This window comes from Astyanax mexicanus, chromosome 5 (genome assembly GCF_023375975.1).
Source record: "Astyanax mexicanus isolate ESR-SI-001 chromosome 5, AstMex3_surface, whole genome shotgun sequence".
Lineage (NCBI taxonomy): Eukaryota > Metazoa > Chordata > Actinopteri > Characiformes > Acestrorhamphidae > Astyanax > Astyanax mexicanus.
Window position 1 is genome coordinate 31,311,936 of NC_064412.1, and position 27,994 is coordinate 31,339,929.

General features: G+C 38.0%; 2 protein-coding genes across 3 annotated transcripts in view; one reads left to right on the top strand and one right to left on the bottom strand.

The window, feature by feature from the left end:
- micall1a (MICAL-like 1a) overlaps positions 1-9,633 on the bottom strand; it is a 40,305-nt gene extending 30,672 nt beyond the window's left edge. For both annotated transcript variants that reach the window (XM_007231351.4, XM_007231350.4), the window contains exon 1: positions 8,874-9,633. In XM_007231351.4, the coding sequence (XP_007231413.3) occupies positions 8,874-9,016 (143 nt within the window). In that variant the 5' untranslated portion in view covers positions 9,017-9,633. The remainder of the gene's footprint in view (positions 1-8,873) is intronic.
- Positions 9,634-13,738: 4,105 nt separating this feature from the next.
- gga1 (golgi-associated, gamma adaptin ear containing, ARF binding protein 1) lies at positions 13,739-27,952 on the top strand. Its single transcript, XM_007231349.3, has 17 exons — positions 13,739-13,843; positions 15,389-15,473; positions 15,836-15,911; positions 17,005-17,103; positions 18,045-18,168; positions 18,421-18,521; positions 20,757-20,837; positions 21,472-21,609; positions 22,019-22,100; positions 23,166-23,276; positions 23,589-23,726; positions 24,399-24,475; positions 24,572-24,756; positions 25,040-25,272; positions 25,384-25,553; positions 25,851-25,961; positions 26,082-27,952. Exons 1-17 carry the CDS (start codon positions 13,801-13,803, stop codon positions 26,190-26,192), a joined length of 1,965 nt encoding a protein of 654 aa, XP_007231411.3. The 5' UTR covers positions 13,739-13,800; the 3' UTR covers positions 26,193-27,952.
- Positions 27,953-27,994: the final 42 nt, after the last annotated feature.

Consider the following 27,994-nt stretch of genomic DNA (forward strand, 5'->3'; position numbering starts at 1 on the left):
AACAGATTCCAGACTCCTAAGGTAAGAAGAACTGAACCAGTGTCCAGTGCAAAGACTGCAGTTATACTGCTTGGCCTAATTGTGGAGAACAGGTTTCACCCTGCTCCAGAGCAGTGAGTGAAAATCTACTCAGACATGATTCAGCAGGAGCGTCACACATGCGCCCCTCAGTCACATCAGCCAAAACCGTGACTACATCTGGGTGGAGTGGTCGTTCACATGGGTGGTCGTTCACATTCTAAACAAAAGCAAAGCTAACACTGTGGACACAGTAAAGTAACAACACTAATCTGAGTATAAAAAAGATAAGGTCAAAACAAATGAAGGAGGGGAGGAACTGGACAGCTAACAGTGGTCAGTGTCTGTTTATCAGTGTCCGAATCCTGTGGAAGGAGGAAGAGTGGAAACAACGTGAAAAGAGGAATTAGGAATATGCAGCAAAACAAAGCAAACCCAAGCATGTGACCATGTGATATCTATCGCAACCTTGAAAGGCTGCCAGTAATGTAATCACCAAACTATGTATGGGTAAGGTACGTAGGACCATATGAAATCTGTTTTATTTTTAGGCAAATTCAGGGTTCATACACTTCTTAACCAATAAATTTCCATGATTTTTTTTCATGACATTTCCATGACTTCAAGGCAAATTTTAATGACCATACGATTTTTCCAAAAAATCAGACATGGACAATAAAACCAAAAATCAACTAAAACTATAATCAAAATTGATTATAGTAGGTCTAAAATGAATCAGATGAAATGTTGACACACTATCTTTTATTATAAAATAAAATGTGTGTCAGATCACAAAAGCTCCATTGGTTAGGGATAAATTACTGAATTAACTCTGAGCTGGCGTATGTGTTAGCTCAAAATAGATCTTCTCCAACAACAAACTGAAACACAAAGATTTGTTTCCAGGTTTTTAATGACTGTACAAACCCTACAAATTTCTTTTTTCCCCCCCCCACTTGTTTTTTAGCACTCTTTAAAACTCTTTATACTTTAATGTGTACCATTTTGTGAGGTCATGGAATAAATCCACCTGCCAATATCAACAATAATATGCTCCTCCTTGTTAAATAAACACATTAAGTAATTGTACATCAGTACTATTACTCAAATATACCACACAGATAATGTTGTGCTCAAAATTTTGCAGTTAAATCTGTAATTGTTTTGTTCTGTGTTTTTATTGTGTAACTCCATGATTTCATCTGTGTTCTCTGTATTGCGGAAACCATAGGGCTCTATACTGGCAACCCGCAGTTTTAGATTGGAATATGATGCAGGATGAGATAATGGGTGAAAGACACTGCTCCAGGGAAGAAGACAAAAAACAGGAACTGATACCATCTCTAGAAGATTCCTTTGCCCAACAACAACTTCCAGATTAACAAGCATCTCAAATCTGAACCTACAGCTTCTCAATTCAAGATTTAGGAAATTCTGAGCAGTCTACAACAGGTCTGCAGATTACGATACTGTACATTCACACTGAGAATGTCAATTCGAGTTTGCTGCTATTCAAGACTTGCTGTTATTCATTGAAAGATTTTTAAAAGTGATTATCATAATTCTTCTTATTATTATTATCATAACTCATTATAAATCTCATGACAATCAATTTATATTTAAAACCCTGTTAAATTCTGAATATCAAATATCAGCTCTACAGCATTCTGTGACTAAGGAACCTGTGATCTTTTTGCCGCATATATAATGTGCTTGGTTCTCACAATACCAAAATTCTGAGCAAATTTTTCATCTTTGATACCAGGTAACATTTCATAACTCTCGATAATAAAACAATACTATTTTTGTCTAAAAAAATACATATATTTAAACACTTTACAACAGGTCACATCTAAATAACATACATTATCTCATATTTTTAAGCTAAAAATGCAACAGTTTTGAAGGGATGAGTTATTTGTATTCATTAGATTGACATTCATTTAAAAGTATTTTTACAATAATTTACTGTAGTACACTAGTATTATTTGAGTCTGCTTAGGTTTTTGCCATTGCCATGCTAACTAACTAACTAACTCACTGCTCTAATTAGCTACAAATACCATCCAAATTATGATTAGATTTGCTTATTCAGTTGTATATAGTATTGACAGCATCAAGTGTTACAGAATTAAATTGTTTGACATTGTAGTATTGAAAAAGGATTGAATCTCTGGACACTCCTGTGAAAAGAAAAATCTGCCAATGCTCATAAATAGCAAACTGATTTTTTCACCTCTAAGCTTTTTTCTGGCCACAATCAACAGCACATTAACTTTTGAAAGCTAAATATTATCTGGCTAAGAGCATAAAGTATAAAATCATGTGGACTGAGGCAGTACAGTAATTGTACAGGATATAACACAAACGTGACTCAGGTTATGCAGCCCTATGCAGTTCTTATGAGAAAACTATTCTGTCTTTTAGCCGCAGGAAGGTATTTTGGGTAGGGGGTGTTGAACTAGGGGGTCGGGGGTCACAGCTGATATGTTGGGAAGTGGGTCACAGAGCTGGGGATGGGGATGGGAACACTCAACATTTATATTACCATTACACTGTAAGTTTAAACCAGAGACTGTAAAAAAAAAAAAAAGAATGAAATTGAAGCCAAAATCTTCCGCCATGTTGGCGATCCTGATACCCGAGTCTGCGCAGTAGAGATCAGAGGAGGGAGAAAGACTGTGGAGAGACAGCCTACTCATTTTAATAATAGTCTGCATTCACAGACTGCGGAGCGGAGCTGACGGTCTGTTATTGGTCCCGCCCATAACCAGCCCTTTTACAATAACCACACCTTTTTTTGAATAGAGCTGAATAACTTTATAAAAAAAAAAAAAAAAAAAAAAAAAAAAAAAGAATTCTGTGGGGATATAAAATTTGACAATATAAGCAGAGGTTACACTAGCTGTTGCATTTAAATAAAGGAGGTAGAATTACAGTATATTAGAAAAAAACGTGATTAAAAGTTGTCTGTTTTGCCATTGAAACCTATGGGGATGGGTGGGGTTACACAGCTTTCTGAAACCGAAAAGCAGGGGGCGCCCGACCTGTGGTGGCTTCACTTTTGAGACGACGCTCTGTCCAGCTATACACAGTCTATGGTTTAAACTTGAATCTTCAACTGCAAACACAACACCTAGAGACTACTGTCCTACTGTCTCTTCACAGCCCAACTTGCCCAAGGGTTTCCCTAACTACTCATGCCATCAGCACCCCCAGAACCCCTACTTCCTGTGGTTAAGGCTGTCTGCTTCACCAGAGTTACACAGTGCAGTGTTCTCTGCCCAGAGTAGACACAACAGATGCACAGTTCTCTCCATTACAAATCAGTGGAGCATTTGAATTATTCTGGAAGTGTTCATTTATGGTTAAAAAAAAATCAACATATCACTGCTTTAACAAAGACTGATTTTACAGGACAACCGATAAATCAGCGTATCTTTCTGGCCCTTCAACAGCCTTTGAATCAAATCCAAGTCTAACCAGCCCCCCACTGGTGGAAATAGGACTTGGGGCCAACTTGAGGGAGTGTTAATTAAGACATTCAACTATGGTGCAGAGGCTGTGTGTGAGTGTGTGTGTGTGTGTGTGTTAGTGCATGCGTGTTTTCAAAGCGCTTGATCCAGATCGACGGTCCGTCAAGCTAATCTGCAGCCAAGGTTAGAGTCTGTCACAGTGGATTTAGCAACGGCGGCAAAGTTGGATAACTCACACACTCACAGAGGGCTGTACTGTACCAGAGATTTTGGCTTACATAAGAGCAACACACACACAGAGCAATAACTACCTTTTGCTTCTCATACACTGCGCCTAACTGAAATTGAGCTAGTAACACCACATACACATCTACATAAAAGACTGTCTTTTAATAGCTGTATATTCTACTTACTTGGGCCTTTTGTGGGACTCTAGGCACATATATAGGTCCTGCTTTAATCTACATACTGAAGATACAAACCAGTAGCCAGTTATCATTGTCTTGTCATCTGCCTAACATGCTGTTGTGCCTTTAAAAAAGTTTTCTTCAGAAGACCAATAAAAAGGCGTCCTGTGGTATCTGGCACAAAGGCATTCTTGTACATTCTGTACAATGCTTCGGTCCTCTAAACTGGAGGTAGAATTGATTAGGGCTGTGAGAATATATCGATATATCAAAGTATTTTATTTTGCAATACTCTATCAGTTTTTTTAAACGTTGTATGTTTATTAGTTTAGATGCAAAGGTTTGTGTCAGACAGTAGCTCAGTTTGTGTTGTGCTGAAATCCCAACCACTAGATAGCAATATTGTATGATTTTAGATCCCACTGTGATGACCACATAAAAAAAAATCCGCAGATTTTATAAATATGATAGGATGATTTCTATACAACGAGTTTCCTCAAAATTAGATTGAAACAACTGCAATCCTAACCTCATACCAGGATACATACTAATTCACTTTTCCACTATATACCAGCACGGTCCTCATATCCCACTGACTGAAAAAAATTACATTTAGTCATATTTTATGTATATTCTGGTGTGTTTTCACACCGTTTTGTATCACAATCATCCTAAATCCCTATATATCATTTGTATACCCATTTCCAAGACTTCTCACAGTAGGCAGACCTTCACTGGTTTGGATTAACTGCATTGTGCAGTTTGTAGTTTGTTCCTCTACAGTCTTGAGAATGTATCAATGGGTGCTTTTTATCACCTCAGTTCAAAAATAAAATATTTCAAATATTGGGTTTAAGTTGCTAACACCTTCTATCATGGAACTCCTCCAATACAAAGTACTACTGCATACAGAGATACGTGGCATTTACGCAGTTATTCAGATTTTGTATTGCCTTACCGCCGGTCTTTTTTTAGACACACAGACACTCTTGATGCATTGCAGATTCTGCAAACCACAAGCTCCCCCCACTTGCTTAACTGAGGAAGCACCACAACCAACATAAACACACAACTAAAAATGTGCCACCAAACCCTTGCTAATGCTTACTCCATGAAAGCACCTATTGACATGCACCAGGCTATCCTTACGACACCCACTGCTCATACATAGCTATAATTAAAGATGAGACGGCCTGTCTAAAGACCTCCTCACTACAGTTTAAACCCACACAGTACAATTTTACTGCTCTGTATTGCTGTTTCCTGGACGTTCCACAGCTTTGCACTCTCCTGGGCTGACTGCTTTATTGTTGATGCAGCACATTCGTTGCTTTGCACAAAAACTGCACTGTGCTTATGTAGTATCAAAGCGAGAGTAAGAGTAAGAACAAGAGAAAAAGAGGGCTCTTCAGTTTATTCTTAAAGGAACCGGATCCCATATGTCCTCGTATTTTAAATGATGGTTTACACATTAAAAACACCCATCCAAAAATGACCCATTTATATGATATTCATACTCTTTTCTTTTTGACAATCTACCCAAACACTCTTTATAACTTTTAATGAAAATGGTCTGGGCTAACACATAGTCAAAAGTGGATATATTAGCAGCAAGTGAATGGTCATTTCTCAAGGTTGAAGCAGGAAAAATTAGCAAGTTTAAGAATTTGAGATATATGTGATGGCTAGATGACTGCATCAGATCATCTCTAAAACATTGTGCACCTTTAGAGAGTTTGTGCAGTCCATTCCTTGACAAATCAGAACTGTTTTGGTGGCATAATGGATACCAACACAATATATGACAAAAGATTTTAACATTTGTCCAGTTGACATTTTTCTTTTATACACAATTGTCTATATTTTCATTGAACAGGAAAAAGTATCTTGTTTCAAAACATTTGTCATGCCCTGCGTAAGCTACAGAAAGCTCTACTGAATTATTTGATGTCCCTTGCCTTTCCTTGCCATGAACATGTTGGGCAGCGTTTCACCTTTTAACCTCACTTACAAGATAACAGTGCACAAAGGTAATGTAACTCTTTATATGTGTACTTTACATACTGCTGTGACTTCTGGCATGTAAGTGTGTGCATCACTTTGGGTAAATGTGTTTCATGGCCTACGCTTCTGACTAAGTTTCAGATAATAACCATGTACAGAAAAAGAATAGGAGGAACTGAGAAACAGATACATATGATTGAGCACATGAGAGCAAGTGCGAGAGAGAGAAAGAGAAAGAGAAAGAGAGAGAGAGAGAGAGAGATAAACAGAGTGGGATATAGAAAGCGACAGAGAGAGAGGTTAGCACAAAGCAAGGCTCTGAGTGTTGTTAGAGTTCAGGTCTGTGCTGTCAACTCATATCATGGAAACTGAACTGACCCCCATGCCTCAGACCAGGGCACAGAACTGTAGTGGGCTGTTATTGTACTGAGAAGAAGGAGAGAGAGTGGGAGAGCATCGCGGTAACATAACAGGCCAGTTTTAAATACAAAATACAACAAGATTAAACAACATAAACCCCATTTCACACCTGGTTTTAACATGTGGTTGTGACCATAAATGACCACCACAAAGAACAGGTATAAATAGGATATACAGCTCTGGAAAAATTTAAGAGATCACTTCAGTTTCTGAATTAGTTTCTTTAATTTAGCTATTTATAGGTATATGTTTGAGTAAAATGAACATTGTTTTATTGTATAAACTACAGACAACATTTCTCCCAAATTCCAAATAAAAATGTAGTCATTTAGAGCATTTATTTGCAGAAAATGAGAAATGGCTGAAGTAACAAAATGATGCAGAGCTTTCAGACCTCAAATAATGAGTTCAGAAATCAATATGTAGTGGAATAACTCTGTTTTAAATTTGCTTGTTCACCAGTCTTACACAATGCTTTTGGGTAACTTTATGCCACTCCTCGTGCAAAAATTCAAGCACTTCAGAGTGGTTTGATGCCTTGTGATCATCCATCTTCCTCTTGATTATTTTCCAGAGATTTTTAATTTGGTAAAATCAAAGAAACCCATCATTTTTAAGTGGTCTCTTATTTTTTTCCAGAGCTGTAGTGTGTTTTGAGGATGTATCATTATCTGATCACTCAAACCATATTCAGAGGTGGTCAGAGACACACGTGACCACATTATAACTGTAGTGTGAACTCCTAAGTATCTCAATGTGTCCCTAACAGCAATGCACCGCCCGCAGTAACACCATCAGATCACCCTACATTGATAAGTTATCTCATTACTGACACACTTTTGAGTTGCATGGAAACACTTCCAGTACAGAACTTTGGAATGGAATCTGATTACACTCATCCAACCTGATCTTTTGGTGCCGTTAACTTTAAGCAAGGGTGTATCCAATGACCTACCTGAAAACTAATCCTTAACCAGACTTAAAACAGGTGTTTCAACTGTGAATCACATATGACTGTACTTAGCAGTTCATAAAGTATAAGCCGGCCAAACCATCATCACTTTAATCGCTTTAGCAACATAAGACTAGTATCTCTACTGCAAAAGTGAAGAAGTAAACTTCTCATATCAAACATTTCTTGCTCTGCTTATGCAGGTTGCCAGGTTGCAAAAACTGAACACAAACACAAGCTCAAGATGAGTTCAAGAACTTTTGAAATGGAAACATACTGCATAATCACATATGTAGCTAAATTTAGCCAATAAGAAGTCAAACGTTTTGTTTCTATTGTATATTTCTGTTATGCTTGTTGCTGGTGAGGTATTAAACAGCTGTGGTCCAGTTTCTGCTTTGTTGTGATCAAAAGGAGATCCTGTTAGCATGTTGTAGGATGACTGCTTTAGCACGCATCAGTCTGGATCCCTTTTAGCCATCTCAAATACTCATTGCCTTAATAACCCAGAGGCACAGGTGCCACAGAGTATGAATGAGAGTACTTAACTGTTACTACTTCTACTAGTGGTTGATAGAAATGAGCTAGCTAAGGTGAGCTAAACTTAGCTGACAGTCAGGAGCTTAACTAGCTTACCTGTTCAGGTGAAATTCAGCCAGTTCTGCATCTGTTCTCTGGGCTTTAAGCTGCCTACATTGACACATACTGTATCACCCTGCTAGTGTGTTCTATACCTGGCAGCGCGGGGTGTGAAATTAGGACTAGGGAATTGGCAGTGAGAGCAATCACAGGCTAAAACACAAAGATATTTCTTTTTCAAAATTTACTTTATTTCAAAGCAGATTAACCTACCGGCTGAAACACTGCTGTCAACAAATAAAAATGTATACCTGAGAGACCATCTTGATTATGTTATGAGCTAGTAAAGGACATAGAATACATACTGGTTGTTAAAAATAACAGGTCTTGAAAAGCATTCTAGTCTGTCTATGATAAAACTTACTCATACCCTTATCAGACTTGGAAGCTGGGTGCGTACAGGACATTACCAGCTGTGATACAGCTGCTGCTCTGTTGTGACCAATAGTTTACAACACTTTAGTTCACGTTGGCATGTTGCAGGATGACTGCTTTAGCAAGCACCATTCTGGATGACTTTACCTCATTGCCTTAATAATCCAGCTGCACACAGGCCACTAAGTATGAATGAGAGTAATCAACTGTTAAATGGGTTTCTACTATTTGGCTTCCTACAATTACTCTCATCCCTACTAGTGGTTGAGAAAAATTGGCTAGTCAAGGTTAGAAACCATAGCTGAACCTCTGTAATTAGCTAGTTACCTGTTCAGGTTAAAATTAGCAAGTTCGGCAACTGTCTGCCTACATTGAATACATGCATGTATATTTCTTCTTTTGCCGTAAAGGCTGCAGCATAGTTTGTTTGTTTGCTGTTGTGTCTAGTACCTGGCAGCCCGGGGTGTGAAACTAGGACTGAGGAATGGGAAGTGGGAGAGTTCACAGGCTAAAACACACCAGGGACTGTGGTGAAGGTGGGGAAAAAAGCACACAAATGTACACATAATAAAAAGTACTTACATCAAGTCTGGTCTGTGTCTGTGTATTATCGCACAGAAAGCCAGTCCATCTCTGAAAGATGAAGACATGTTCTTTATTTCCACATCATTGTAGTCCTCACACTGTAACCTGCACCACTCCTGGAGCGCTTTCAAGGAGCCCATGGTCCAAAATTAGTTCAGTCAGTTGCTTCAGAAACGTTTCAGACAGAAGAGAGTCAAAACCGCTTTAAACCACCCAGCAGTCCAATATTAAAATGAGGTAAATGCCAGTTTTCAGTCTGTATTAGTAAGTTAACTAGCTTTACCTTCAGGGATACTGCAGGCTAGTTCAGCTAGCTTAATAAGTTACATTCAGCAGCTGGCTGCTATTAATCTTCTCCAAAGAGTCCGAACAGACAAGCAGGCTGGTTCTTAATGATTCAAACACACAAAAAATACATCCGTTTTATAACCGCATAAATATTCAGATATCCTGATCCTGACCCTGGTTTGTGTCAGCAGCTCATCCAGGATAACATTACCGCCGTTAACGTTCACCTAGCTAACGCTAGCTCTCTCTCCGGCTGCCTCCTCTAAACACAGAGCTGTTTAAATAGCTATCAGTCCCGGCTGTGTCCAAGAAATCCAAACACCGAATCACTGAGAACGCGTCCTCCATATCCTCCCTCGTCTGACTTCATGGTGACTTATTCAGGGTTTAAAAGGGCGCACCGTAGCAGCCCGGCCATGTTCCTACAGTACCCGCCTCAGCCCAGCTCGACCCTGAAGGCGACACTGAACATGACTCACTAATCCTCCGCTCCGGAATACAGAGGCTTTAACGCCCCCTGCAGGCGGCCAACGAAAACACCGCAAGAGATCAAAAATCTGCCCTCAAAAATCACTAAACCAGAAACCAAGAGCTGAGAATTAAACACGAAGTTACTTCTACCAATAGACACTATTCTTAGAGTTGTTTGTCAAGGTTTTTTCCTTAATTATTTTTCTACCAGTTAACTGGTTGTTGGAGTGGTTTTCCCCGCAGAATACAGTGTACTGTGTGTTTGGATTAGGAGTGGGCGATATGGCCCTAACATAATATAAAATATTTTCCTGGTATTTTCGCGATAACGATACCCTTGGCGATATGACAAAACACTGAATTGGAAAACAAATTTAAAAATACACTACTGCAACAAAATGAAATTATTGCATATGACATAATATGGCACACCCCTAACTGAGATGTCAAAAAAAAAAAAACAAGATTTTTTTTGTAATGGTCTAGAATGTCATGATACTAATAATGCACTCCAAATATCTCCATATATCCAGGATTAAAGTGAAATGTATGATACTGGACAGACATAATCTGTCTCTAGTAGATATATAATAGGAAATGAGAACAGTGTGAATTTTACAGCAAAAAAAAGAATACCAAAAAAGTAGTACTCTAATGTGATAATTAGGAGTGGGTGATATGGCATGATATTTCAGGGTATGATAGCGTTTATGTATTAAAAATGTTGGCAATGTTATTGAATACGATACAATATGGCACACCCCTAGTTTAGATATTGACACCTTCCTAAAAAAAACACCTAAAAACATTTGAGTTATCATTATTTTTAAAAAGGGCGAAAGTTTAAGAGGATAGTGTGTTGTACAGTACAGTAGAACCAACCTGAGACAATCCTGAATCAAAACTAGAAAGAAAAAGTTTCATTTTTGAACTTTAAATTGTCCTGGAAAAGTGTGCTAATAACATTGAAAATTTCAAATAGTTGCAAAGCTTTTCGGTCTGAACAGTGTGAAGTGTGGTTACTATGATGTTGCTATGGTTTACCCAGTGGTTGCTAAGTTTGTTGGTAGGCCGTTGCTACAACATCCCAGGAAGTTGCTAAGGGGGTCCTTTATGCTGTTGCTATGGTTTACCCAGTGGTTGTTAAGGTGTTACTAAGAGATCATATAAAAAGTCAGAGCCATAGAGAGGAGAGTTTAGTTTTTTTACTTTAGTTGATTTACATGTGTTCTGTACTTTGTTTTTCTGTATGTAGCCTCTCTATATTCTGACATCAGTCTTTAAAGTTATATATCATCGCATGTTTGTTGTAAAAATAATAAAGCTGTTGCAAATAATGTGGTTCCTCTTTCTTAATCAAAATAATTCTGCATGAAATATTCAGGCGGTGACTTAAAAATATGTGCAGATCTTTGTATCCTTTGATTTCAATATTTTTGCAGTGAACTCTTAATATCTGCAAGCCAAAACTTCTCCATCTTCTTTTGAACCAAAAATCAAATTTTACTTGTAGCGACTGCATTTGCACAGTGTCATAAAACTAATATTAATTAACATAAACATTTAGCCTATAAAAAGTCTCTTATGGATTACAATATGGGATTCACATAGAATAACATAAGCCTTAAATAAGTTAATACTCAATGAATTATCTATGTATGATGAAATTATATATATAGTACCCCAAAATCGCAGCTCTGTCGCTGTGTTCCTGAACTATCTGAAGTCTCCATGAATCACGTGACCATCAAGGATTTTGAACTTCCGTTGTCGCGACTCTCTCTCTACGGCTCTGTAAAAAGTGATTGCTAATGTGTTGGCGGGCAGTTGCTAAGTTGTTCCAGGTGGTTGCTAGGTATTGTTAAATGGTTGCTAGGTGGCTGCTATCATATCTGTGGTGGTTGCAGATTTGTTTCTAGGCAGTTGCTATCATATCTAAAGTGCTTGTCAAGGTGTTTTTAGTGGTTGCTAGGTGGCTGCTAGCATATCTGTGGTGGTTGCTAAGGTGTTACTTTTTAAGAATTTTTTTGCATTTTTTTAGTTTTTCAGAAAACACAAAAAATAAAATAAAATTGACCGTTGTTATCGATTTTTAAAAATAAGCAATGATTTAATAGGATAGTTTATTATACAGTCGAGGAGTAGATCCAAGCAGAACCATCCTTATTCAGTTATTTAACGTTTTTTTACCAGCCACAAATTGGTAGAGTTTTTTTTTTGCTAACCTTATGGACTTAGTTTTTTTGTTGACTAAAATGCAGTCTAAAAAATCCTTATTAACACTAAGACTAAACAACTACACATTTTTTTATAGCCTTTATCTTTTCAAAGAGTTTCTAAACTAAAAAAAAGGGTTCTAGGGTTCTAAACATGATCAAGCTTTGCGTATCTCTTGATCCTAGTCTACAAGCTAGCTCTGGATATTTTGAAGTAACGACAAAGCACTGTTGTAAGTCGCTCTGGATAAGGGCTTCTGCTAAATGCCTTAAATGTAAATGCATTAATAAAAAGTTAACTTTATATTATAGTAAAAATCTCATTACTTACCAATAAGGGGCCAACAAGTTCAGTGAAGGAGGATGCCAGTGATTTATTTTAGATGAAAAAAGTGAGGTGCCCCTGAGCACTGACAAACTGTAAACTACAGCAATTCCTACAGTAATTGTAGTGCTCAGGGGCACCTCACTTTTCCCCCCAGACAGCATGTGCATGTGGAAACTGTAGCAGATCAATGGGACCCAGAATGTTTTGTCCATATTGGCCCCATATATGAATGTAAGTGATGAGACCAGGAGGGGTTAAATATGAGTTGTACATTGCACATGGGGAACAGATGGGACACATGATATTAAGATGTTTTTTTATATATAGATATTTTAATAATGGGGCTCATTTTGGAGGCCCAACTAGGCTCCAATATCAACAAGTACAACCCCACTAAAAACCCATTCCGAACTGGAACCAACCTCACTCACATTCCACTCATGGGAGCCCCCCATGTATGCTTCTGGATTCTGGGTCATTCATGCTAAAAGGCTTTAATACTGTGTACTGTTCTTGAATAACTGGACATAACCATACAGTTTTGTATTTGAACAGTTCATCATGACCTTCATACTTATTTACCAATTCCAGTCAGTTGGATAAATAAGTACTGCTAATATAGTAGTATCTAAAACACATAGACACACACACACACACACACAAACTCTTATCTCATGCAACCACACACATGTGGCAAACCAACGTCCTCATGTGAATCATAGGCCAAAGCACTGACTTTGAAGACAACAAATCATCACAGGGGAAGTATCTTTTCCTTCCTTCCCCAAAACAAATATGATCTGTTAATGTCAGATTTAATAGGCAAAGAGCAAGTCACCCAATATTTCAAAAAGCTCTGCTTTAATATTTAACCACAGTCCTTCAGAGTATGTGAAATGCTATATTCCTGAGAAAATTACCAAGTCAGAACTTCTCAAAGTTTTTAAAGCCTCTAAAGGCTTCCTTACAGAAATGACTCCTTACAGAATCTCTCTCTCTCTCTCTCTCTCTCTCTCTCTCTCTCTCTCTCTCTCTCTCTCTCTCTCTCTATATATATATATATATATATATATATATATATATATATATATATATATATATATATATATAAAACACACACAAAACAAATGCTCCAGGGATTAATCTTCTGATTTACGAAATAAACATAAATCAAGACCGAATTTAGATGTTATTTTAAGAAACAGGGCTACAAGATATATACAGTGTTCTCAAGTCTCACGCTTTGAGCGTGTGACACACGCACCTCAGCGAGTTCACACGCTCACACGCCACACATGGTATTGGAATGTGCTGGAATAAAAAAATGTCACAGAGTCTTTTGTTTGCTGTGCTGAGAGGAGTTGAAACTATTAGAAAGTTACTTGAAATAATCTCTATTATATTCATAGTAGATCTCTTGTCTCATACATTCATTGATACTCTTGTTTTTACATTTAAAGTGAACTAAATTACAGTAGTTCGATGTTGAAGCTTAAGTAAGTGGAGTACAACAAGGGACAGGCTGACTGACAGTCAGCCACGACAGGCCTCGTGATGCTCCTTCATCACGCGCTGTATCGCGAGAGCTTGCGGCTCCACTTTGGAAGGAATCACCGTAAAGATGGCGGCTCCGCCCGACGAGGGGAGTTTGGAGTCCCGCATCAGTGAGTCGCTCCCGGTTTAAACTAACGAGCTGAGTGACAGCCCGGCTGACAGGTCGTCGCTTTGACAGGCCGCAGTCCTGTCGAGTGACCGCTGTCACGCTTTTCTGCAGCCGTGTCGCTTTTAGCGGTGTTTATTAGCACTGTCTCACTAAGGCTAACTAGCCTTAGCTTTAGCCTCGCGTATTACTCGGTGACTAAGCTAGGCTAACTGTCGCTGTGCAGGGACTTACTAACGTGTGTTCTGTTGTTGTTTATTAAGGTGTTTATTAAAATGACAGTCTGTTTAAAGGGATGAGCAGTGTTCCTGGCGGTGACTGCTCTTTAAGTGAACGGCAGTGTTGGGTTACTGCAAACACTGGCGCTTTATTTACCACTAAATTTGACTGAACGTTAACTAACTGTGCTGCAGCTGTCTGTGTAACTAGCTAGCGATAGCTAACTAATAGCCAGCTAACGACCAGCTCAAATACAGATAGCTAAATATTAAACGAAATTGTTTTAATTCACACTGATTTATCAAGGTTTATCCTTTATCTAGCTGATGGTGAAGGTTTTAACTGATAAACCGAACAAATAGCTAACTACTGTAGTTTTAACTACCGTTATATATGGATAGCTTCTTGTGAAAAGCCTTGGAGGTAGTGTAACTATGTTAGCTGCAAAAAGTTTCCTCAAGAAGATGATTCATTCATTTATTTTCGTTATGAGTTAGTTAACCTACAGTCTGCACACACATCACGACCATTCGCTAAATTTAATATTTATTTTAATATAGTCGCTTAATTTATATTTCGTGCTTAATACTGTAATGTTATCAAATCTTTATTCGGAAGTGGAAAATTGATGTACATTTTGACAGCAACTTTGTGTTTTCTATGATTGTGAGGATACATGTTGGTTAATATTTTGGACATTATTCAGTTTTGATTATCCTTAGATTGCAGTTCATGTTTAGTGTGAATGTATAAAATGACAATTAGACAACTTTAACATATTTTAATTCATTGATCCTTCAGTTTACAGGGAATGATAAGTTTGATAATAATCAACACCAAATTTAAATGTTTTTTCAAGACACAGGGCTACACAATAGATATCTTATTTATTATTTATAAATAGCTTCTGATGGTTAGCCTTGCAGCTAGGGTAACTATGTTCGCTTCAAAAAGTTTCCTCAAGAAGGTAATTCATTCATTTTTTTCCTTATTGGTTAACTAATTAACCCACTGTCCTCACACACATTATGGAAATCTTATCTTGATATTATTAAATCACTTTTAGACTGTGGAGGAATTATATAAATATTGACAGCAGATCTATTAGTTTACAGGAAATCCTGAAAAAAAAAACAAATGTCACATTTATGAAATAGATTGTTAAATGAAGGCAACAGTGAATGAAATTGAAAGAATATTTACTTAAATTAAGGAAATGCTTTAAATCCTGAAGTTTTTAAGTTGTTCTGCTGTGTTACCTTAGTGGCTCCATATGAACCTTTAGTGAATGTAACTAGTACTGAATGTTGTGCATGACTGTCACCTGCAGACAAAGCAACCAATCCACTAAACAGAGAGACGGACTGGGATAGCATTCAGGCCTTCTGTGAGCAGCTCAGCAATGAACCTGAAGGGTGAGTGCCAGTTCTAATGAATGTGATCACTATTATTTAAATGGGAACCCAAAAACCAAGCTGTAGTACCTTAAAGCCCTAAATATATTAAAGAACCTGATGTAGAGGATGCTACAGGAGAATGTAATGTTTGCATAACAATTCTTTTTATTGATTGTCTGTGGCACTGTTTGCAATTTTCTCACTTTCTCTTTAAATGTATGCTAAATCCATAAGCCATTTTCATTTAAATCCATTTAAATAAAAACCTTATACTTCACACAACTGGTCGTACTTTTATTAAGCCGAAAGCAACCGTGTCTTTCTATGAATTTTAAAGATTTTTTTTGGTGATTAATTTTTAATCCTGTTCTCTTTTTCAGTCCCCAGCTGGCCACTAGGCTTTTGGCCCACAAGATCCAATCGCCGCAGGAATGGGAGGCCATGCAGGCACTCATGGTAAGATGAGATGGAGCCTTGTGGTGTACAGTTGATATATTTTGCGGATGTTTTCTGTTGTTGTTATTGTTTTTAGTGTTCAGGTTGTATTGCTTATGAACCAGAAGCTTTTTCTTGGTAATATTATTACATTTATGCTTGTTGCTGTACTTTGGGACCAGCTAAACCATTAACTAGAGATGTTGTGCTTTTTGCATTGCCCCTTAAGCTTAATTTATCTTTAAACACTAAAGCATTTTTTAATCTTTGTATCTTTGTTTCAAATAAAGTCAGCCCTGTTGTGATAGCTTTGTTAGTGCAGTTTGTGTGCATTTGATTTTATTGCATAATAAATCTAATTTTGTCTTTTAGAAAGGGGAAATGACTTGTTGTGGTTGTTCAGTCACATTCTCTTCATGTCTGACAGAAAGAGAATAGTTCTCAAAGTTGCACTCAGAAGAAAGTGTCGAACATCAGTGCTATTTGGAATGAAGATAAAGGTTATCAGGAACAGTGAATGTAATGCTACATTCCTGATGTCTCAGTATGTGTCTCAGTATGTTGCAGAGATTCATAATGGTGCCCTGTGTTAATTCATCAAATGCAGTTGATTATTCTCACATGGTTCCTGCAGACTTTGCAGTAGGGGTGGAGTGTTGAAAGCAGGCTCAATAGTATATACCACACATTTTAATCTAGAATAGGCCTGGCAAAGCATCTCTGTTTTTAAATCAAGCCCCTTGAAATAACAACAGTGTGTAGATTAGGATTGTCTTGTTGGATGTGACACAGGGATTTTATTTGATGTCTAACCTACTCAACAAGTTTCATTTTTGTCAGTTGATTCCTTCTGGGTGTGACTATTTTTTTTTTTGATGAGTCTGTGAAGAGGGATTACTTGTGTGAGGCATGCTTGCAGCTTTAGACGGCATCATATCCTCTTCCTTCATTAATCCCACACACTCGCAGGGATTAGCTGTAGTCAATAATCCTCTCGTTAGGTGGAAAACAGATTGACTTTAATTAATAATGGCCTGGAGCAGGGAGTGATCTTTTAGGATTGACATTTAAAGGCTGGTGTTTAATGCATGTGTGATTTTGTGTGTTGGAAAAGGTTTTGGAGACGTGTATGAAACACTGTGGGAAGAGATTCCATAACGAAGTGGGAAAATTCCGCTTCCTAAATGAACTAATTAAGGTGGTTTCTCCTAAGGTAAAGTATAGGCTGCTGTCATTCAAAAGTTAGACCATTTTAAAATTATATAAAAGAAAAATATGTGTAGCTGTATCAGTGATTTTTCTGTAAACCAGTGGTTCCAAACTCTGATTCTGCAAGAACTTTCTTGAATTGCTTGACCTGTTACCAACAAAAAGGCTAATTAGCTCATTAATAAGACCTTCCTGAGTTGAAGTTAGTGTGTTGGAGCAGGACAGTACTATATTGTGCAGGACAGGAGGTTCTTCAGGACCAGGGTCAGAAACCACTGCTTTAAGGGAGAAATCCGGTGTGAAATGAACTGTGAAAGTGAAACATAACAAGTGTGTGAAACAGTGTAGTGAAACATGATAACGTACACATTTTTGTCGAATATCCCAACTCAGTTCCTCTCCAGCATTTTGAAAAACAGTGCTTTAAGCTGATGGTCCCAACAGGCTTACAATGTTAGTTATTGTAATCTCAGAGATCTACCTGAAGGTACTGTGTGTATAAACAGTCTTTTAGTTTAAATAAAATAAACCTATGCACTTTCAAAATTATCAGTACTTCCTTTCAAATATCAGGGCCCTTGCAATTCTACCAGTAAAATGTGAAGCTGCTTTGAGCTTGTTAATAGTGTACAGGGTTCATATGGTCATGAGAGATTTCTTTGCATGGGCAATGCTATGCCCCTATCGCTGGCATTGTAAGCCTGTTGGAAGCATCAGATAAAATCGCTGTATTTTGGAATGCTGTGGGGTAACGGAGGTGGAATATTTGACAAAAGTTTGTACTCGTGATAATGTTTCTCTACTGCCCAAGTCCCTTTCACACCAGATTTCTGCTTTAAGCCACTACTGCAGGTCTTAGTATGTATCATTGGAAGCAATGCTGTTATTGCATGGACATGTTATAATTACAGTAAAATTAATATATTGGTTTTTGCTGTGTTCTAGTACCTGGGCTCTAGAGCTCCAGAACCCGTTAAGAAGAAAGTTCTAGAAATGATGTATAGCTGGACTGTGGGTCTTCCCGAAGAGGCTAAAATTTCTGATGCCTATCAAATGCTCAAAAAACAAGGTAACCTCGGTTCTCACTTGCACTGTTTATAAATACATGATTCTAGAAACATGCCTTCCTTGGTTGTTAGTCTCACTGTTGTTATTAGATTTCTGTAAGCCAAATAGGAAGCGTGCTCAGTACTATACATTATTTGTAATGTTACGTACCAACATGATTGCTTGGGAAGTCCCTGCAGCGCATATGTTTTGTGTGGTGAAAAACATATGCCCCCATGGAACGCAGTGATGGAGTTCCTTGCCTCTCTTCCAGGTATTGTGAAACAAGACCCCACTCTTCCTGATGACAAGCCCCTCCCCCCGCCTCCACCCAGACCTAAGAATGCTATCTTTGAGGATGAAGAGAAGTCCAAGGTAAGGAATAACAGGAACATAACTTTTCAAATAATTATTTTAACATTAGATATTTAGGCTATTTATTACTTGTATGGATATGGATAGCTGGGTATGGCCAACATTTATATCACTATATCAATATATTTATTAATTTTGAGTGACACAATATAATTCCGGAATTAATATTAACAAAAAAAAACACAGACAAACTGCCACAATGTTGAAACAGATCTTTTTACTTGTAACTGTACAGTAATTTATAGATGCTTTTGCCCTTTAAAGTAGCTTTTTAAGTTGCTATATAAAAAGATGCTTCTGTTTTAATTTAAGTTTATGTCTTGCCTTTCCGGCTGTACTTCAGCACATGAATGGTATGGTTTTATATTCCTTGTTTGCTCAGATCTGCAGCACAGCTCCTCCCGTTTGCTAAGCTGAGTCAAGTGGTTTGAATTAAGGTTAGAACTAAACGGTGCAGTCCCTGAAGGCAGGCTCTGTAGACAGGCATTGGTGACCCACTCTAATGAATAGGATTATATTACTCACAGCAGTGCTGCAGCAATTACTGTGACACATCAGTACCCATTATAACTAACATAGCATATCAGTTCTGATGATTATGACCGATTTATGAATTTCTACATCAGGATAAACAATGTCATTACATGCACTATTGCAGTTATGCTGCATTGCTCAGTAGCATGTGTTGCTAGAATGCTAAAAGTCATGCCGTCACCTTGAGTAGTGGCTGACTGGAGCTGCATAACTGCATTCTTCTCGGCAGCAGGGGGGAGATTATGTAACTCGGCAGGAGAATTTAGATTACCTGTTCTTGTGTAAGCGACAAGCAGTACCTACAATACGATACTGATATTAGTGCAGCAAAAAACAGTAGTAATAAACTATAAATAAACTTATAGGAGTGACTACTTTCACCTGGGTACAAGTAGCATTTGCCACACAGAGAGGCTATTTTCTATGGAGAGGATTAGTGCCAATTTGAAACACTACTGTGAAAAATGTGAATGCAATTCACAAGATGCATTGTTTTTCCACACGAACATGCTAAAACACGAATGTGCTAAAATTACATGCAATGCCACTTTTACATTACATTTTACTGCACTTGATCACTTTATTAAGAACAGTACACAATAATTTTCTAAACCAAACACTGAATTTGTGTTAGAATTGCACACAAACCCTTAAAATGCTGGATTGCCTTTCTTCTCTGTCCAATCAAAACCTGCTACTGAAATTAAGGCAGGGCTGACAAACCAGTCAGTAGCGAGCAACTAATAGCTGTACTTTAAACCAAAAAAATGTCTTTTAAAGGGAAAATAAACAGTCTAACTCTATAAATTAAGATCTTAGTTTAACTTGAATCGAAGTTTGCGGTTCTTAAGTAACTTGTATCTAACATTAACTTAGTTAATTGCTTTAAAGTTCTGTATTTTTTTGGTTATTCTGCATATGTCTATTTGAGCTAGAGCTAGTTAGCTATTTATTGGCTAGTAGTTTTCTCATTTCAGCTAGCTATTTGGCTATTTAAGCTATTTTTGATAGTGTAAGGGCATATTAGGGAGTTTAGTGAAGAATATAAATGTATTGTAGGTAACCTAGTAAAGATTTCTAAGTTGGTAAATGTGTATTGGCAGTAAATGTACTGACAAACTCACACCCTCATTTCCAAATTTAGGGGTGGGCAATATTATATTGTATACAATATATCATGACACAGAAATATCATGATATTAAAAATCCATATTGAGGTAAGAGGGCTGTTCTGTCTTAAAAGTAGTCTATTATTTACTGTGAAGCCTTAGGTGTATTTATTGTATAATTGTTTTAGTTTGCAGTTTATATGCATGTACTAAATATTCTGCAATATTATTTGCTGCATTATATTATTTTATGCTATATTTTTTATTTTGCCACATTATGATTATTCTGTTATACTCTTATATTATATTCCTGAAATGAATGAATTAATTTAGTTTTCCTATATCGCCAAGTATATTGTTATCGCAAAAATACCCTGAAATATTGTGATATTATTTTAGAGCCATATCGCACACCTCTAGTCCAAATGTTATAATGAATTCAGCAAACCAAAACACATGACAAAACTACAAAAACAAAAGCTTTTTAAACTGACTTTTATAGAAAGCTATTTAGCAATAGTACACACTGTTACTTCTAAATAGCATGTGCCTTAACTTATTTCTCTTTTTTTGTGCTTTTATTATTTTGCAGATGCTGTCACGCCTGCTCAATAGCACTCACCCTGAGGACCTGAGGGCGGCAAACAAACTCATTAAGGAAATGGTTCAAGAGGTAAGTGTGTGTGTGTGTGTGCGCGCACGTGCATGTAGATGTGGATAAAATTATATCAAATTACTTTTTTTTCTCCCCTCAGGGACATGCTTGCCTTCTGCAATACATGATCTTTATTCTGTTCAGTGCTGCCATGATCTCTTTTTATGCCTTTTTGTGGCATTTGTCATCATTCACCTCTTCAAAACAAATGCATGCCCCCTTCTAAATGATTAGCTTCACCTAATATGGTCAACAATTCAACCAACAGTGTGTAAAACAAGTGAAACTCATTACGCACAGAGTGATCTAGTTAAAGTGTTAATTTCTTTAGTGTTGATGATTACAGCTTAAAGTTATTGAAAACCCAAAAGTCAGTATCTGAGAAAATTATATTATACAGTACCAGTCAAAGGTTTGGGCATACAATCTCATTAATATTTGTCCTTCATTTGTATTATTTGCTACATTTGTAAAACTTAAACACTATGAAGAAACAGATATGGAACTAAAAAAACTTCACATAAAAACCCAACCCAGGTGGTTTGGAACGAGTTGGAGCTCAGAGTAAATGAAAAGCGTTAACCAGATTTCAGCACCTCTAGAACCTCTAAGACATTTGGGGATAAAATTGTCTGTTTGTGTGTGTTTTCAGGACCAGAAACGCATGGAGAAAGTGTCCAAGAGAGTAAATGCCATTCAGGAAGTCAAGGAAAGTGTCGGACTGCTCACACAGCTACTTGGAGACTACAACAAAGAGAACAGCTCGCATGGCAATGAAGACCTTATCAAAGTAAGTACTGTACATATTTTAAGCACTTTATGATGTTGTGCTTATTTCCTTCATGCAATGTTATGTAGCATTATATCCTGAAAATAAACAGCTTCCAAGTCATTTTGATACTTCACTGGCATGTAATAAAATGTATCTCTCTTGCTACTTCTGTCTTGACATGCTGCTTACCAAAAGTCATGTTTGTGTACATTCCTATAAAATAGCTCTATTGCGACGATCCACATCAGATACCACTTTTCTATCTCTTAGCTTGTCCAGAAATGTATGTGTAAAGCATGTCCAAGTGCATGTCACATTTACTTACTTTAGTGTGAACCTAGCAAAATGAAATGTACACTTTCACCAAGGTATAGAGTTTTTTTTTTGTTTTAAAGCTCCTGATTTTTATAATCTGCTTAATTGGTAGGATCTGTATCAGCGCTGTGAGAAGATGAGACCTACCCTCTTCAGACTTGCTAGTGACACTGAAGACAATGATGAAGCCTTAGGTAAGAGGCTGAAGAAGCTTGCATTAGCTGGCAGGAGATGATGGTTTAGTTTTGAGAACTTGATGCAATATTTTTCACAAGTTAAAACTGGGGTTATTTTACTGAAATGTCTGTCATATGTGGTGTCTATAGCCCTATCCGGACGGGATTAGTTTCTGAGGTGGACGTCTGTGAAAATTATTTCACACTTCTACTCAGTGATAAAACTCTTGCATCCGGACTGCAATTGAAAAAACAGGAGGAACAGTGAGTTTTTTGAGGGTTTTTTTGGTCACATGACATCACGTTCAGTAGCTCCTTCATTTCCACTCACTGTTGTGTTTATGTGGATCTCCGTGGAAACGTGTGCTCAAAGTGTAATTATGGTGCGTGGCAGTGCACAAATAAATATTTTACTAAACGTGAGGTGACGAAACTTAGAGATGTGCGGCCAGGCGGGACTAAAATTACTGGAGGACTACGGAGTTCAGCAGAAACTAATCCCGTCCGGATAGGGCTTATGGTACCTTTTCAGAGCCCAAAAAACCCACATCCTGTTAACTGTGATTACCTTGTAAACTGTGTAAACAAAGGTAGTGGTAGAAGATATTCAGTAATTCCAGTCCTAGTATAATAATAATAATGCACTATGCACTCCATATAACCAGAAGTATGTAAAAAGCTTGCTGTGATGCTGCAAACATGCCTTTTTAGTTGTAGCTTTTTTCTGTGTGTTCATGTTGAAAAACAGACATCACAATCAATATAAAAGTACATTTTATGTTGCAGCCTTTGCACATATCCAGTGTTATTCACAGATGAGGGTTCTGCCTGACGTACATTACAAGAGCCGTTTTAGAAAATCTCTTGCACATAAAGTGTGCACATTAAGGGCATTTCATTGTTATTGCCTGTTGAGCTCATGAATATTTAATGCCACACCCACACATGCTTTCTAAAGCATAAGTAATTATACGCACAGGGAATGTCTTGTTACTTCTTGCTGCCTCGTGGACAATAATTGAATCAGTTATAAATAGTGGATGTAGTGAATAATCTATTGAAGTTGCCTGTGTTTCTCCACAGCGGAGATTTTGCAGGCGAACGACAGCCTGACCCAAGTGATTAATCTGTACAGACAACTGGTGAAGGGAGAAGAGGTGAATGGGGACAGTGCCACCACACCCAGACTTCCAGGTAACACATACACACACACACACAAACGAACAAAATTTTTCATTAATACTACATGCACTATTCATATTCATGGGGGTAACTCAAGATTTTCTCTTACTTCAAGAATTTCCCCCCGGGGATAAATAAAGTATCTATCTATCTATCCATCTATCCATCTATCCATCTATCCATCTATCCATCTATCCATCTATCCATCTATCCATCTATCCATCTATCCATCTATCCATCCTGCACAATTCAATAAAGCTTTTTGTTTCAGCACCAAAAACATTATACAAAAAACACACAGACTCCGCTTGTATTTGTTGGTAGGCAGCAGCACAGCTCTTTTGGACCTTAGTGGGTTGGACACTTCACCCTCAGCTCCTACCTTCCCAGAATTCCCTTCTCAGCCCACACCATCAAAGGAGCTGGGAATGAGCCTGCTGGATGATGAGCTCATGTCCCTAGGTAAGAGTTATAATGTTCTTCCTGTAAAGAATGTAGATTAGGGGTGGGTGATATGACCCTAAAATAATATCATATTACTGTAAGGTGCATCGTATTGTAAGGCGCACTATCAATGAACATCTATTTTCTGGTAAATTTTTTGGACTATATTATATGACGCTCCATACATAAGGTCTAATATACTCACCTCTGAACAGCAAAAGAGCTAGCACTGCGGTAAGCGGCTAATGCTAACACTGCTCCAGCCTTAGGGCTGGAGAAACTTCACTGAAACTTTATAAAGACAAAACATTATGACAACAATAAAACGTATTATTTTATTATTCCAACAGTATCCTACTGCTAGTTTTGGACACTTTATAGCAATAAAAAAATGTCATTTATAAACAATTGTAACTTACTAAGACTGGTTTTGTATAAAACAATAATGTAACAACAAAAGAATGTAACATATGCAAGTATTGTGAACAATATGATATGGCACACCCTTACTGTAGGTAAAAACGTATGTTGCCATTTGGGCAGTCCTTACATTGGACTTTGTCAATCCCTTTTTTTTTCTTTTTGAAATGCTCTTTTTGAAATGTTTACTAACACTCAAGTAAGTTCAAACTATTTGGAAAAAACAGAAACCAGATACTTAACCAGATTATGTGGATCTGTTTGTTACAGGACTAACTGATGTTACTCCCAATTCGAATCTGGCCTCCTCACAGTCTGGGGAAACCACAACATGGAATTCGTTTCAGGTTAGAGATTAACACGTTACGTAATTGTTGCTTCACTGTATTCAACATTTGTTTCCAGGTGAGGTTCTGACTGTGAACTTGTCTAACTTTTATCAGTCATCAGATACTGTAGAGGCACCCGCCCCTTCAGTACCTGCTGCAGTCCTGATGCCATCAGTTACCACTCCCCAGGTCCCTGCCACTGCTCCCCCTCCAGCTTCTAAAGTCCTGGATGAGCTGGACCTGCTGGGAAAGACCCTGCTGCAGCAGTCCCTGCCCCCAGAGAGCCTGCAGGTCAAATGGTATGACTGCATTTAGCCTAGACTGTTGATGTTTTTGAAATAAATGGTCTTGTTTTTCCCATGGTTTCTAATGGTTACATGGTTAAACTCTCTGAGGACACACCTTATAACATGTTATTAAAAGTAGAATATGACAGTGATTTCCAACTCAGGGTCAGGTGTGTTGGGTGCAGGGTTAATGTTATAAAATGTGCAGGACATGGGTTCTCCAGGGAACCAGTAGAATAGAAGATAAAATGATATGGGCGGATAACATGCAAGAATGTAAATGTTTGTTTTGAAGGGACAAGCTTCAGCCGCAGTCTAAACCCACACTAAGAGATCTCCAGAGCAAGTCCAACACCAATCCTGCCACGAGCCCCAGTCCTGTCCTGAACTTTCCCTCTGAGCCTGGGAACCTGCTGAACTCTCAGCCTAGTCATGAGGTTCCTGCACCAGGCATAGCTCCAGCTTCCACCCCACAAGATGAAATGTCCTTGGCCAGTGTTACTGTGCCCCTGGAATCCATCAAACCTAGTAAGAAACCTCCACTGCTAATCCACATTCAATGTATTAACAGATTTTAGCATAATTATTCAATATCAATAATTAAAAATAATAATTTCATCCTTTCCCCTCTTCTTGCAGGTAGCATGTTGCCAGTGACAATCTTTGACAAACACAGTTTGCGTGTTCTGTTCCATTTTGCACGGGACTCCCCTCCAGCCCGGCCTGATGTTCTGGTGGTGATTATCTCCATGCTGTCCTCTGCTCCTGTGCCCGTCACAAACATTCGCTTCCAATCTGCTGTGCCCAAGGTAGCTCAGCCATCTTTAACACTAACGTTTTCAGACAGATTCGTTCACATTACACACAGATACAGCTCACTTACATATGTGAATGCGAACCTTCAAGATCTACAAATCCGGTCCGAGCAAAAAATCAGATTTGAGCAATGTGGCTTGTAATGTGAACGTAGCCTGAAAGCAAATCATGATTATCTTTTGCTCTGACCTGAGCTGTAAAAATGTAAAGACCTTGCTTCCTTCCTTTCTGTGTTCATTCCTGACACTTTGTTTGTTACTTACGTTACTCTGCATTGATTGGTTCTGTAGACAATGAGGGTCAAACTGCAGCCGCCATCTGGAACAGAGCTACCAGCCTTCAACCCTATACTTCCACCTGCTGCGATTACACAAGTCCTTCTGCTGGCCAACCCTCACAAGGTCTCAAAACACATTAAAGAACTTCCAGAACTGTACTTAAGAACTTTTTAGAGTGTTTTATGGTTTAAAAGGCCCGATTGCACTAACAGCCACTGTATCTGTTCTTGTTTCTTTCTTTAGGAAAAAGTCCGGTTGAGATACAAGCTGACTTTCGATTTAGCCAAAGAATCCCACGACGAGAGCGGAGACGTAGAACAGTTCCCACCTCCAGAGTCCTGGGGGAACCTTTAGGAAAAGACTGACTTTCTGCTGCTTTATCCTTCTGCTTCCTGTTGGTCTCGCCTGAAGGCAGTGGCTCTTACTATATGCGGTTCAGTTTTAATCCTAAGAAAACTGGGCCTCTGCTCACTTCCCCTTATGAAGGTTTGAACAGCCTTAGTTAAATGTGAGTTGGTCATTTTAAATGAAAGCATGTAAAGGAATGATAAGATGAAGTGAGGAAGGGTTTCATTTTTCTGTATTGGAGCCAGGTATCTGTCGATGGATCTGCCTTGGACCCCCTATACTGTTGTTTCCATCTCTTGCTTTTCTCTCCTCTATTACTCGTCTTTCATTCCAATGAACGGTTTTAAACTTCTTCATCTAACCTCCCATCTTCCTCTGCTGCCTCTCTGCCTCTGGCTTTGTCTTTGTTTTGTGAACACTGTTAACGATACAGCATCAGGCCTTCCTGATGGGGAAGGGGTGTGCGTGCTTGTCCCTCATTAATACTCTTCATTGTGCTGGTCTGGTCTATAGTAGAGAAAAAAATATTGGATCATTGGAATTTTATTATTTGCAGCTCGTGACCGCAGTGGTTCGAATAACGATACGATGAAACAGACTTTGTGTCTTAACTGTGATTTATTATGTATGTGATTGATCCTCTTCTCTGATGGAAGTCCAATCTGTTTCCTGTTTGCTTTCTGATTAGCACTATCTTTATCACATGCGTAATTAAGTTATATTGAATTTGATTGATTTTTTTTTTTTTTTGTATGAGCATATCTGCATTCGCTGAAGTTGCACATTTCGTTTTATTTTTTTCCTTTGATCATACTGTTCAGTGTTGATTCAGCAGATTGCATGTGTTTGTTTTGTTTTGCTCAAGACTGATCACCGCTACTGTTCCACTACATGATGGCAACCATTTCTATTCACTTTGAGATTGAAAGTAGTCTGTTTTCGGTTTTAAGTGCTTACTGAACAAGATGTTTTGCACCCAAATGAATGTGTCCACACTCCATGTTTCCTGTTACGTATTTGTGTCTTCACCCTGTCCAACTGAATTTGTTGAACATCATTAATGCTGACGTCTTGTTTAAATCTACCGTATGTGCCTAATCTAATGTTTTACATTCGTCCTGTACTTTTTTTTTTTTAGGTTGACGTGTGTTTATACATATTTACATTTCTGTCTGTGCTTTTTGGTTTTGGTTTAGGAGTTCTGGATTTTATTTGTTTGTACTGGTGCACGCTCTAATGAAACTATGATGAAATTGTCATTAGTTACATTTGAGGTGACAGCAGCACCTCAATTTTTTTTTTTTGCCCTTGTGACTTCTATTTCAGACATTTTGGCCCTTACCAAACATTACAGAAAAATTTGGTCAAGGTAATCACTGGACACTGTACTGGTTTTAAATTAGCTGTTCCATGAACAAGACTCAAACTGATCTGTTCATAGCTGGAAGAAAATGAGCTCAAGCAGATGAGCTGAAGTTGTCTGTGTAATTGTCTAGCTGTATGGCACAAAGATAAAGCTGCAGTTTTAAATGTCATGTTGCAGCCACCCTGTCACATTACGGGACACGCCCCCAGCAGCCCATAAAGCCCCTCCTACCAATGTTTTCCTCCAGACTGTAAATAGCATCGGTATTGCAATTATGTACATTTGCCAAAAACTTAAAAACTACAGAGAGCAAATGATGAGAGTGGAGGAGATCTAAGAATGTAGTGCAAATATGTATTTAAGGGAAATAAAGTTATTCTTTTTCTTGGGGGTTTAAAAATCGATTTTTATTTTTTAAGTGACTCATGGTCAGGGTTGGGTA